Source organism: Larus michahellis, chromosome 3, assembly GCF_964199755.1.
Source record: "Larus michahellis chromosome 3, bLarMic1.1, whole genome shotgun sequence".
Classification (NCBI taxonomy): Eukaryota; Metazoa; Chordata; class Aves; order Charadriiformes; family Laridae; genus Larus; species Larus michahellis.
Window position 1 is genome coordinate 13,750,956 of NC_133898.1, and position 14,405 is coordinate 13,765,360.

Sequence of the window (14,405 nt, forward strand, 5' to 3'; positions counted from 1 at the left end):
TCTTCAGTGCTCACAAGTGCCCCAATCCTGCTAACACTTGAGCATTGCTGAGCCTGTAACAGGGAAGAAGGTCTAGACAGAAGCTAAGTAAGGAAGAATGGAAATTGTTTTCATTACTGCATTAGAGAGAGTTAAAAAAAAAAAACAACAACAAAAATAATCATTCTCACTTGTCCTTGTGGCATACACACAGGAAAAAAACTGCATTTTGAATAACTGCGGTTTATTGTTTTTAAAGGCTATATGCATCTTCTGCTTCACAGAAAAAATAATTTGCTTCTCAAAATTACATTCCCCATCCTTACGTGCCTGAGACTCGCCTTGAAGATCACAGAAATTACTGGCTAAGAGGTCTCTGAAGTTAATACATTTCCCTCCCTGCCAGACCAGCCTGGGGTGGAAGATGCTGCAGACTCGGCGAGATGGGAGGACCTGGCCTGAGTGCTGCCCGGCAGAATAAGATTCACCATCAGTGAATGAAAAGGAAAATAAATGAATTTGCTTAATGTTCTCATTTCGAGTCACACGGCTGCTGCCAAGATGCGTAAAGATCAGCACTCAGATGTCTTTATTTTCCAGTGCAACTGGAGGTCTGGCCCCAGGTCTGCTTTCTCTGCACCAGCAAGGCAGAGCAGACTTGGGAAGAAAGAAAGCTAATCACACCCACATGCAAGTTTTGTGTCTGCGATACCTGGTTTGCTTTTCATCCACCGTTCTACCTTTAGCATCAAGTGTATTCTCAGGTACGAGGCATCCACTCAGCGCACTCTGTAATAAAGCCCGAAGCTGATGAAGGACAACTGCTTCGCATTCTTCAAGGTCGTCTTCTTTCAGGCTGCTGGCCCGATTACAAAAGCTACAAAATAAAGCAGATATTACCTGCAACGTTTGTTTAAAGCCCAGATAGCCAGCATCAGTTTGGAGGCAGAATCTGTAATATTTCTCCTGGCTAATAGGTTAACCGGTCAGACAGCCCAGAGGGACAAACATCTGTGATGCGAAAGATGCACAACAGGACAGGAAGGGCAAACCCAGCACTTAGAAAACACCAGGTTTAATCTCACACCTTTGCTTTTTGACAGGGAGAGAGGAACCTGTGCACATCCACTCAGTAAAACAGCTTCTTGACCAACCAGCCCCAACTATGCCGTGGCCAAAGCAGTTATTTCACAGGAACCCATGTCCAATGGTAGGCTGGAGGGGTCAGGTCAGTTTGGGAACCCTTCCTCCTAATTCCCTAGAAACCCTCTAACCATTAAGTGCTTATGAGAATCCTAGTTTATGGAGGCTGACATAATTTTAAATAAAATTACAAAGTTCTTCTAATAAACAGCCCATGCTGTGGAGGGACAGTGAGGGCTCTCTGACCCCAGTTTTGTTAACACATGGGTTTTCATGATTCTCTTCACTCTTTTTACCTCAAAGAAGAAATTATTTTTTTAGTTATTGTTGTCTACCTCAGCGAATCATATCGGCATTACTAGCTAAGGGGATGCTCTCATTCTTGGAAATAAGTATTTACTTCACTTAAGGGATCTGTGGAGCAAGGCTGCAAAAAGTGCTACATTTAGGAAAGAGTATTTGTTGGAGTAATTTGCGTATGTGCTCCTAAGTGCCATATTTCAGCTCTCCAATGACATTAAAACGGTGGAAGGGGAGGGAGGCCTCTTAGCAACTGGCAATGTTTGTTTGCAGGAGCCCGCTTGCTCTTTGCACCAGCCATTTGTCACCGCAAGAGCGAGGACCCCTGGCTCAAATCTCAACAGGCTCCTGCAAAGCTGCTCGGTAACAGCCTCTTGCCATTGCTCACCTGAATTCAATTAGAAGCGTGTAAGCAATCAACAACAAGATTACTACAAGCATTACACTGGACGTACAGCAGCAAGCAAACAAGAACAAAGGGGATGGGGTTCAGGCATAGGCAGCGCTGCCCACCTCCCTGGTTCCTGCCTGCTGTGCAAGGGCAGCAGAGAGGTGAGGCAGTTTGCGGAGAAGCAGCATTAACCTGAGCAGCTCCGCCGTCCCCATCGTCCCCACGTGCTCGCCCTGGTACAGTGCCCGGTGCTGGGGTCTCGTCCTCACCACCACGTCTTCTATCAACTGCAGCGCACAGGAGAGTCCCGCCAGCATCCCGCCGTGCCTGCGGAGGGACAGTAAACAGGGGTCGAAGTGACTTGAGTTGCGACAGGTATTTTAAACGCATTCCCACCACACCAGTTGGAAAAAATAAACACCTCGGTTTAGCCTTCGAAAGCAAACAGCAGCAAAAACCACATTGCTTGAGCTCTGTAGAAAGAAAAAATAAAAACAACACAAAACCAAAAACACATGAGCAAACAAGCCATCCAAAAAATCAGCCAGGGACTGAGATGCTGCATTGAAATTAGCCTGCTCCAAGTAGTTTAATTCCTTCACCTCCACAATCGGAATAAATCTGGTGACCACCTACAGGTACGGGGACATAACTGGGATCTCAGAGGGGTTTTGATGAAGCTGCACCTCTATAATGATGCAAATTAGGACTTAAACATTGAAACAATACATCAGGCTAATCCTTGAACAGAGGTGTAAATGGCTATTCAGGTCCAGCCCGGCTGCCTGCTTTGTTGGGGACTTTCCAGGCCAGGTCTCCAGCAGCAATGCCCGCCAGCAGAGCCCCACAGGCAAAATAAAGATTTCTTTTTTTTCGCCCCCCCATATGTAGAAGCTGGCATATTTATACAGTTAACCGTGATTTATGCTCCCCCAAGTAAAAAGCTCTGTGCATGAAAACTTGCATCGTTTTTGCAATCATGTTAAGCTACACTGAAAAGTTGTGTTTTCCTTCAGACTGTTGGGCAACAGCGAACAATTAAGGGGGAGCTGCCGTGCATTTAGTCGAGTTTCCTAGACGTTTAATAAGCAAAACAATACCAGGGAGATCACATATGCAGTTAAACAGCGCTTTTTCTTTTCCCCCAGTCTTACAAACCCTGTATTTTAGCAGCCGGCTCATTTCCCATTGTTTTCCTCCCACTGGGTGGTCCTTCCAGGGTGCCACTCGAGAGGGATACAATAATAAAAAGGGAAGGGGAAGGAAGGGACACCAACATAAAGAAAAACAAAATGTATGACAATCTGCAGCAGGCTACGGATCAGAGGTCAGCAAACAAGAGGTCCTTCTCTTTTACAGGTTGCTTCCTGGAAACAGTCTGATTAAGCTGACAGCTTGAATTATGTGTTACATTTTGTAATGCACAATCCATCTGTGCTAAGTCCTCTTCAATGCAGCTGAAGCAGCACAGGCATAAGCTCTGCCTTTTTCCACCCCCTCAGCACAGGCCTTAAAATAGTCATCATCTTTCTCTGTGCTGATTCTCAGAGACCCTCTCCCCTCCTCCCGCTCCCTGGGTTTAAGCCCTTAAAGAAAGGGCTGGGTGCTATAAGGAATGGTAAGAGGATACGGAACCTTTCACCTCCGGTTCAGCAGCTCAGACTGACAACAAGCAGCCAAGGACTGGAGCTATCAGACAGCTTTACCTGGCGGGAGGGGAGATGGGGTGCCAGGTGAACAAGCCAGCCAAGCCACCCGCTCGCCAGTGGGCTCCTGGGCTGCAGATCTGAATGGAAAATACACGGCCCAGGCTCTCGCGCCGGTCTGAGCTGGCAAGACAAGTCTGAAGATGCATGTGTACAACCTCTGATCAATGCACTCGCCCAACCGTGCTCCAAAACACGGCATTTAGTTATTAAAAATTATGTTTTTGGAAAATAAGGTAGCAAAGTCACAGCACCCCACTGTGAACTGCAACCAAAGGGTAAAGCTTACATTAAATAACCTTTCATAGCAACATCTTTTTTCTCTGGTTAATAACCTGATGATGTTATCATGAGAACCATTCCCCTAGGTGGAAAAGGCACTTTGAAATCAGGCTGAACTCACCCAGAGGTAAAATGTGACGTGCAAACACTTAACTGTGGGGAAAAAAACTAAAATATTTTTTTTCAAAAAAAAAAAAGACAATGGTATTTCTGCAGTAAGGTAGAAAAGGCGTTTTCTCCAAAAATATAAACTCGCAACTTCCTGACACGCAACAAGGATTTTGTTTTGCCTTTCGAGTGAGCTATGATCCCTGCACATGACAACTCCTTTCCCCTCCATCACTTGTACTAATTTCAAATAAGACACCAAAAGCATACAAATGGCCCAAAGACGACAGGCGAGGAATGATACTTTGTTCGGATGCCACAGCAGCGACACTGCTGCATTGGGAAAGTCCAAACTACAGATATTTTGATTTAGGACAACAAATATAAATAGTTTTGCAAAATCTCTGCCTATTTCTTCAGCCTGCAGGAATTTTGTAAGAGAAAAACACATGGACTGAAGGGACATAGCAAGACCTGTGATATTATTCATTCTGTGAATCTAGCATGATATATTCAGACCAAAAAAGTTGCATTCTCATAGTTTGTGAATTCATATAATTGAAATTCATGTACTAACTACTTGGAAACTTTTCCCCAAGATTTTCAGCTTCTGAATTATTTTGCAAAACTCAAGTGTGCACACTGAATTTCATGTGCATTGGAAATATGCACTTGGAAAACCCACCTGGTTATAAGCGCAACAATGGAAAAGGCTGCTTATCCCTCCACGAAACCTCCTGTGCCTCCCATTTTTGAAATTTTATCTGCGTGTTAATTCTCAGGTAAAACAAATCAAAATTTGTATCTTTTCTGCAGAAACATCTTAACAGTGGCGATCCCACTTCCATGGCCTTGAGAAACGGAGGTATTCAGCTCGGCATAATCCAAGAGAAAACCACCACGTTCTGGTTTCAGTCGTGCTCCAGAGATAATGCGAGCAGTGAAACCTTTTGTATAATTTAGTTGGGCTTCAAGAGCGTTGCACAGTATTTTCATCAGCTTATGAACAATGAGGCATCACTAGCGTTGACAGGGGGAGAACAAAAGGTTAAATTACCATCACTCAGCTATGACTTCTCTAGCAAAGGCAGGCACTCTATGCAACTTCCCTACGAAGTGTTATGATTAACAGGTGTTATACAAAAGAAAAACTGGGTAAAAGCTATTTAGATGTAAATTAGATGATGTTTCCATAGCAAGCAACAGTCTGATGCAAATGTAAAATGATAAAGTTACAGAAGTGTATATTGATGGCCGCTAGTTTCTGCTCAACTGTCATCTATTAAAATACAAACTAATATTGAAATCAGTAGGTAAGACAACATGACCACGCATGTTGGAAGAACAGATGCGTTAAGCACATTAAAAAGCTGTAAACAACCAAAAAGGAAAAAAAAAAACCACCAGCAGCCGGCAAAAGAGTACTCCTCATTCTCCAGAGGTAAAAAACACTGGTTTTCTTTTGTATGTGGTCTCCCCCCAACATACAGCCACCACCTAACCACCCTGTATCTAGCTAACCACTCCAGCTAGGAGCATTTTGCATGTGAACAGTAGGGAGTTGGATGCACAAGGTAGGGAGACCCAAGGGGAACAACACCTGCTGAAACACAGCACACACCTGCAGAAAAGGCTTTCTTCAATATTTCTGTTGTGACTGGGGGCAGGAAAACACTGGTAAGGAGGGAAAAGGGCGTTGGAGGATGCAGAGAACAAGGAAACAGAAGCGTGCTGCTAAGGGAGAGCAGGCAGGAGAAAGGCAGCAGTCGTAGGGCACAAAATTGTGAGGTAAGGCAGCGGTAGGAAGGAAAGGGGACATGGACATGAAGCACTGCAGAGGGAAGCGGCGGCAAATGGACTTTCAGAAGAACTAATAGACAGGAGATAAAGATGGGAGGGATGCTGCTGCAGCAATGCCGTGCAACAAGGCGGGGACCCAGGAAAGGATAACGGCAGTTGGCATAAGGCTGTTCGAGCACAGGGAGGGAGCAAAGCCAGCCCTCCCATCTGACGCAGGCAAACCCCTTGGACCATCTCATTGTGGGTATTGCTCCGTCAGGATGGGGATGTGCTTCCCTGTCTTACAAGGGCATCGCAAGGCTGAAAATCCAGCTGTGATTGGTATTTCAGGTGATACACTCGTACTGAGGTTGTTGTTGGCAATAAAACCCCACCACTTTCACACAGCAGCAGAGTACAAGATGTGCATCTCTGTGTTGTGCTTCCTTCATTCTCTCTCTGCTATTTCCACACAAAATGCCCAAGAAATTCATCCAACTGGAAATTTTAATGTACACAAAATGTGCTGTTCAGTAATTTATAGGTACTATTAAATAAATTTGTTGAAATAAGATTTGCTTATATTTAAAGAATGTCTGTTACATTTTAACAACAAACATACTTACCTCCTCCAAGTCTGATGTGAATGAGATACCTGAAGTCATTTAACCACTAGCACAGAGGTAGCGAAATACAAAATAAGTAAGAATTTTGCCCACCTGTATGGAAGCTTTAGTGCCAGTATCAGCCAGGCTGTGAAAAGAGCCTCCAGGGCATAAGCTAACGAATAAGTACCAGCAGAGAGAAAATACATAAGGACATACCCGTCTGGTGCTGAGCTGACTGAGGGCTCCTTCTGCACTGCAGGAGGGTCTGGTGATTGCAGCAGGGAGCCCTCTGCAGTACTGGCATCACTACCCTGCTCCCCACTGGCCCCTGGCAAGGCCGTCCCCTGTGGCACGCTGGGAGCGCTCAGCATCACCTCCTCAGCGCTCACAGGGACGGGGAGCTCAACGCTGCTCTCCTGGTTTGCCTCCTTAAAAGTCCACCAGTTACCCAGGCGAGGCTTTGGTCCTGTAAAAAAATAAAAAAATTAGAAATTATTCCCAAAACATTAGCAGGACCAAGGAGCACACCATAGCATAGAGAATTAAACTAAGATTACCTATGCTGTCTGTTCACCTCTTTCAGTTATCATGTGTGTGCGAGAATCCCTCTGCTTCTCCCTTCACTTTGGGTTTCCCTGCCCATGGCCCCGTGTCCTTCTGCACTCCTCTCGCAAGGGGGAGTCTGGGGAGGCTCCAGCCTCCACACTCAACGCCTTTTGGGTTTGCAGCTCTCGGCAGGTGGGAAACAAACCTGGCACTCCTCAAAAACCATCACCGGCATGAAGGCCAGGGCTACTTCACTAAACCGTCTCTGGAGGAATGATGACACAGAAAAGCTAGAAAAAGCTTTTCTTAGGGGAAAAAAGTGCACCTGAAGAGGCTACTATTGTACATATTTTTTAAACCTTGCAGAAGAAACACGTGCCTGGAGGCTTTTAAACTCTACGCATTAATTGCCTTCTCTAAAAGAGGAGAGTACAGGGCTGAATCATGCTTCTAAGACGACAGATACACGCTACTTATCTTTTTATAGAATGCCAAAAGTTAATGGACCAGCTAGTGCTGTAACAAATTAGTATTGCTACAGAAATTCCCAGTTCTTCATAAAATTCACCATGGGTTTAAATTAACCAGCATTTGTACACCTGCTAACGCTACAGCACCCAGCATTTCTGTTTGTCTTGGTCACGGAGTTTCACTGGAACCAAATCACCTAAGGTTTATGCCAAACAGTAGCTGATGCCAGGATAGGCTCTCAGCCTTGCTCCCAAATTTGTGAAGCAAGTTATGTGCAACAGAAATGTCACTACTGCGCTTGCTGGGAAATGAGGATGGAGAGGAACAAAGTTTTGTTCTCCAATTTGCAGGGAGGAGAAAAGGGCCATTTTCTTGCTTCTTTAACCTGTGGGAAATGGGATTTGTTCCTTCCTGTATTTTGTGGTGCCAGAGGCTGGCGAGCACCACTCTGCACCAAGCCAGCAGCAGAGCCCAGTGTGTGCTCGCTCCTGGTATGGGACAGCCAAGCATCTTCATCAGTTCTCATTATTTGCAGTGTGGAAGGTCAAGCTTAGGAGAGCTGGAACAAGCCAGTCCCCTCCACACATTCAAACCTGGACCACATCAGCCTGTTCACTTTGCAACACGCATTTGTCAGACAGACAGACATAAAAAGCCCCCTGGGCAGTCTGAGGTGATTACCGTGCCATTTGACAAAAAGCTCGTTTTGATTTTGAACCCAACTGTACAGTTTCTCTGAAGGTAGAGATACTGCATTCCAGAAATTAAATGGGTATTTCTTTCCCAGACACGATGCTGGCCATCTCAGCCTTCCCTGTGGGGAAGAACCAGCGCTTTGCAGCGCCACAGGCAGAGCCTGGGGTTAACGTAAGCCACACTGGACTGGTCTCCTTCCAGTGCCAGAAAGGACAGGTTTTCATTAAAATAGAGAAGTGGCAAATGCATCAGATGAAAGAAAATGAGAGGCAAATAAATTCCTTAGAGAAAGAAAAAGGAATGCAAAAAAACCCCAAACAACCTCAAGAAAGAGAATGTCAGAAAAGCCCCAAGAAGTGGCACAGAAGAGCATCTGATGGAGATGCCAGCTTTCCTCTATAAAGAAAGCCACAATCATTACAGGAGAGCAGGGTTGCCACCAGTTTCCATTATAAATAGCTCCATTTTAGCAATTGTTATGGTGCTTGGAAAACTAGTTTAAGTTGAAAATTGCTATGTTAACTGGCAAAGCATGGGAGAGTATTTCTGCAAGGTCTTAAAAAAAGGAATAAACTGTTACTTAGCGACAAATCTTTTACTGTGACTTCAAAAACAAGTCCATTAGCTTACTTCAAAGTAACCAACCAAGCCAGTAAAACAGCAGAGAACACATTTTGCCAAGATGGTGGGGGCGGGTGCACAGGGAAAGAAGGAAGAAAAGGAATAAGAAGCTGGAATGCAGTCTTTGAGGGCAGCACGTCTCATCCCAGAGCAAGAGCATCTTGTCTGGGAGATCTGCAGTTCCTTTCTCAGGAAAGTCCAGAACAAGACAGAACCACCATCGAGGAGGAGTTAATCCAACCACATACAGGGACATACTGATCCTCAGTCTACATGGCCAAATCCCAGTTTTGGAAATAAATAAATTATTGTTTACAAGCATCTGAGGGAGAAGGAAACCACTGAATCATTAGAGTTGGAAGGGACCTTAAAGATCATCCAATTCCAACCCCTCTGCCCTGGGCAGGGACACCTCCCACTAGACCAGGTTACTCAAAGCCCCATCCAGCCTGCCCTTGAACAGTTCCAGGGATCAACACGAAACAGAAGAGGTGTACTCTTCCAGTGAAGTAGGTTCACATTAAACCTCTTAAAAAGAGACTCAGACTACTTCAGGACAATCACAAGCACAGCAGTGCAGAAATCTTCACTTTCTAATAGTGAATCCAGACAGGCTTAGCCCCCAGCATGCCCAGATGAGCGATCTGTGAGGAAGCAGAGTCAAAAGAAAAAGAAAAAAAGAAAAAAGAGAAAAAAGAGAGTACTGCTGCGCTTCAGCCAGACTGCAATACATATAGGGGAAACCAGCAGCCATGTGCATCACTCTGGTTGGGATGCATTTGCCCCAGCGCCGGGCAGAGGCAGACAGGCATGTGCCCTGCCATACCTGGGATGCTTCCCTGCAGCCATTCCTCCTCAGGTTTGGGATCAGATGCTGAGGAGATGAGCTGCTCGGAGCCTTCCTCACTGGTGGCAAGGTCTCCACGTGTCTCTGCTCCCTCCACTAATGCATCACACTCTAAATCAGTGCTTCTGCTCTCTGGACCAAGTCCTTCAAATGATGGAGAGCATGAAGGCGAGTCGGGCACCAAGCAGCTCTCTGTGGGCTGGGAGGGCTTCTGCCACATGCCCAAACCTCCAGCAGCTGAGACAGCTGATGTGTGGCAACCCATAAAGACTGTTGCTGGATGATACAGTCCTCTTGGCATGGCTGTCTTAGTGCTAATTCCTGCCCGTCTGCCAACACACAGCATCTGAAAAATATAAATGGGAAATAGCTTAAGGAAACAAACAGGCAGCACGTTGCAAATGGAGCTTCTAGAGAATCACATGTTGGTTTCTGGAGAGAAAATTGTCACAGAATTCAAGTATTTTGTATAGTATTATTATTACACAAACACTTGGCGTGCCTTTCTTGCATTCTAGTGTGAAAACAAGGGCCTGGACCTCAAGTGAAGCTCTGTGGACCAAAACAACTAGTGGCAAAAGCACACCGAACCCCCAGTCTGGCTAACAGGGACTGAAATACATGAAGGACTCAAACTAAATCAAAACTCAATCTAAACGGTAACCGGTTTTTACCAGCAGGCAAACTTTTAAAATTAAGATTCCTGCAAAGGCTTCTAAGACCCTGGGCCAAAGCACGACATTTAGATCTACCCACCCAAGTCACTGAAAACACTTTTAAACCCTTGTGCTGTATTTGTGCATGACTGTATAGCCGCAGGTAGCCTGTGGTTTAGGTACTGCAGAACCCCAAAGCCAAGACATGATCATTAGGATGCCATTGCAGTGTCCATGGCACAGCTGGCCTTTCTGGAGCCACCTGCAGGAGCTGCTCTGAGCAACCTCCTTCCTCCTACTCTTCTCATGGTCTTCTCCAGAAGGCAACAGGATGAGAAAGGGTCCTCAGAGTTTGAAACATATATCTGACATCGCTTACTTGTCTATATATCCACCTTTGCTCACAGCATGTCAACAAAGCAAGTAAGAATGAAGCAAAATTCATTTTACTCATCGTCTTCTTTCTGCTTTTTCCTGTCTGTTAAATCATGCTAAAGAGGAAGAGTGTCTACTCCGCTAGCACCACGTACATGAAATCACATTTTCCACAAAGCAACTTTGGGCACGGAGCAGAAACATGTTACACAGCGCCTCCCTCCAAGAACTGCTGAACTTGCATAAAAATAGTTCCAACTGTATAACCACTCTGCTTCTAAATCCCAGTGTTTTAATACTTGCCTTTTTCTCTTTGTAAATCTACTCAATCAGAACAATTTAGAAGGAGGGGCTACTGCCACTACTACTACTAAAAGGTCACTGCCAGTTTATGCAAAGCCAAAGTCAGCTATCGTAATACCATTGTTCGTGCTAAGCAGGGCTTACTTTTCAGCCCCGAATCACAGCAAGACAATTTCCAGTCACCTCCACACCTCTCTCCTCTCTTTCATTGCCTGACCTCTTCCTACCATACAAAGTCAGCTGCCAAGCCCAGCTTAAAGGAAACAAAGGCATCTTGTCTAGTCTGTGACCAAGTTTCATTAAAAAAAGCTCAAGTTCCACGTAACAAGAAGCAGAACAAAAAGCCATGAAGTTATTTTAAGAAGGAGTAAAGGTTTGCTACTCAGATTAAGTTCACAGCTTATTCCATCACCACTGCTCTCGGGTTCCTCCTAATTACTTTTCGGGTCTTGGATTTGCTGCTTTAAAATGCATCTAGCAAGTACTTTATGGATTTAGCAGCTCCTGGATGTAGTGTTCCAGAACAAGTGCAACTCAAACAGGTACAAGTGCTTGGCAGAGTCACAGCAGACGCACATCTCTAACAAGCTCCTCTTTGATTACGGAAAAAAATAATCTCTTCACCACCTTTGCATTCTCAAAGCAAAAGCAGGACAGATAACATTGGTCTAGGTACTGTTTTTACTACCAAAACAGTAAAAACGTGTAGATGACTTACCTAAAACAGTCAATGCAATTACTGAACTTCACGTTGCTCCAGCTGGGAGTTAAATGAAGTCTCTGCACAAAACACACTTAACAATCCTCTTTCTGGTTGTGGAGTGCAGGCTCCACACTTCTTCCTCCAGAAACAAATACAATCTTTTTTTACTATCATTAAAGTGTTTTGAAGAGAACAAAGCTAAGAAAAAAAAAAATGCCTTCCATTAGGACTTACAAAAGGGCCCAATCTCCCCCAGCAGTAGATCACCACAGGAAAGCTAGGGAGGTGAAGTCAAGCCAGAGGCTCATCTCTTCCAAGTGCCAGCATCGCTCTCACCTAGTGACACCCCCTTTCTCAGAGAAGGATGCTCTCCCACCCACAGGTGTTCCTTGGAGGTGCCCTATGCCCTGCGTCCTACAGACATGGCAGTGCCAAGATGCACAAGTCCGAAATCTTCAAGAGACTTCAAGAAAGTGCTTCAAAGTTCAAGAAGCCAGACTGCATAGCACAAAGGTATCAGAAGCCCAGGTTATACAGCGATGTCAGCTGAGAAGGATCTCTTCGGTATGGAACCTCTCCTCCAACTCGTAACACTGGATTGCCATTACACTGGGCTTCAAAACACTAGCGGTCAAGTTCTTTCCATGCAGAATCATGGTTTTCTAGACAAACACTGTTTGGGTATATGACTTCTGAGCTTAAGGACTCCCATAAAAACTGAGCCCAAGGAGATGCATATCCCACGTCTCAGAGAAGTAGCAGGTATTCACATTGGTGTTTTAGGGGCATTGGGATACTGACCATCTCTAGAAGACTGCTTCTGTATTTGTCCTTCATCCCTGAAAAGGTTACCACACAGTCACTGGCATCCTAACTAGCCTGAAGGAAACCATTACAATACCAGTGCTGGCGAATAAAACTGTTTCCAAGCTGTGATGATTTGCATCCTGCATATACCACCTGCTAACCGCACATGTTTGCTACGACTAACTCAGTGCCACATCACCAAGAACAAACTCTTGTATTTTGGACATAAGAACAAGCAGGTTTTAAGTGAGGGGAAGGTGGCGGGAAACAGGCACAATCAGTCAAAAAAAATAATGCAGTTACAGAGTAAGATCTGAGACACATCACATAGACAGGGCAAAAGGATGCACAATTTAGTTGAAGTTACCTTTGTATTTATGGAGGGAGATGAGAAGGAGAAAGAAGGGGACAGGGGAGGAAAGAGTCCACAATCAAGCTACTAACTGTAATTCAACATAAAGTGACATATTTGGGTACACACCAAGTTCTTGTCCTGTTCGAAACCTGCTAATAGCTTTTAAAAAAATCTAAGCCACACCATAAGCCTTTGATGTTCTAGTATGTATGTAAACTTTTCCATAGGTTAGAAATCATGTTTCCTACGCTGACAGCTTTTAATTGAAGAATCTAGCATTCAAAAATAAACTCACTTTTTCACGTACGTCTGAATTAAAAACATAATTCACAAACTGCTGGAGGCCTGCTTATATAGGTCAAGGTTGCTCGGGTTCATTGCTTTATACATTACAGTTTAAAGAACGCTCTAAATTCAAGGTTTTTAACTTTTTAATCTATGGGGAAAACTTCCTATAAACTCAGATTAACGACTGCTAATGCACTGAAGAAAGAAAACCGAAAACCTTCCTCCTACTATAAAAACAAAATAGTGTGGCCTCTGTTTCTTTTCTGATAAGAGTCTTAAATACCAAACATTTAACTGCATAATAACATTTACTGGCAGCCAGGCAGCCTGCTTAGCAGATATATAAAGCAGGTAAAAGGAGAAAAAGTTAATTTCTTGGCTGAATGATTCCATCGGTAGCTATAGGGCAAACTAGAAAGTCTTTTAGTAAAGTAGCAGTTGATTCTTCTATCAATCTGCAGCACACATACTCTTCCAAGGAATGCATTAAATATGAAAATCATATCCCGTTATCATCTGTTTCCAGCTTTCAGCCCAGTAAGCTTTTCTTAATGAATGCTGTAGCCTAAGGGACAAGCATGCTGTTGGCTTTTCTGAATAATGGAGTGATGCTACCATTTTTGCTTATTACAATATCGACTAGCTGAGGGGGTTTCACACATAGTCACAAGTGACTACTCTTGCCAGCATGCTCCAAGTTATTACAAGATGTTTTTAGACATTTCATCTAAAAGAGCTTTACTGCTTTTAGTGAAGAAAACAGCTATGGTCTTGAACTGTATCATTTATATGGAGATAGGAGGAGGGATTAGAAGCCTGCATTACTGCAGATATATAGCAGAATATATTTAAGTATTCCTTGTCAGTCTTTTTGTCTGTTACTTAGATATGCAATCTCTTTTTGCTTCTTCTGAGAAAAGGTCAAAATGCACAAAATTATAAATACACCGTATGAATCGACTGCTGCATTTTTTAAAAATATCATTCATTAAGAATATTTCCTCCTCAGTCAAGACCGTTCTCACGCTATTCAGCATATAAAAACCAACATGAGGATGAATACAGACAGTTAGAGTTCTCCCTCCTTTTTAATTCCAGTTCTTTGGTTGAAATAATTGCACTTTTTACCCAGATTATTCTACTTCACTCAGGCACTAAACAATATTTCACACTACAAATGCCACAACAAAAATCCCCACGGAAAGACTGCTTAGCAATGCCTGCCTCCTCATGCAGCAGCTCAGAGGAAGGCACATCAATGTAATAAAACACATTTCCCCCCTTCTGCATTACCTGCTTGTTGTATTCTTCTTCCTTGTCACCTTCTGCTGACAAGTTACCCTCTTGAAGGGATAACACACTTTTAATTTCTGTTCCATACCATGCCTAAATGTGAACAAATCCATTACGTAAAATTGAAGGCCAAAAAACCCCCACCACA

At 44.0% G+C, this 14,405-nt stretch overlaps 1 protein-coding gene across 6 annotated transcripts in view; it reads right to left on the reverse strand.

Moving 5' to 3' along the window:
• KIZ (kizuna centrosomal protein) overlaps nt 1-14,405 on the reverse strand; it is a 50,403-nt gene that overhangs the window by 24,629 nt on the left and 11,369 nt on the right. For all 6 annotated transcript variants that reach the window (XM_074578681.1, XM_074578683.1, XM_074578685.1 and 3 more), the window contains 5 exons: nt 14,258-14,350; nt 9,457-9,823; nt 6,513-6,762; nt 2,006-2,140; nt 692-856 (listed from right to left, as the gene is read on the reverse strand). In XM_074578681.1, the coding sequence (XP_074434782.1) occupies nt 692-856; nt 2,006-2,140; nt 6,513-6,762; nt 9,457-9,823; nt 14,258-14,350 (1,010 nt within the window). The remainder of the gene's footprint in view (nt 1-691; nt 857-2,005; nt 2,141-6,512; nt 6,763-9,456; nt 9,824-14,257; nt 14,351-14,405) is intronic.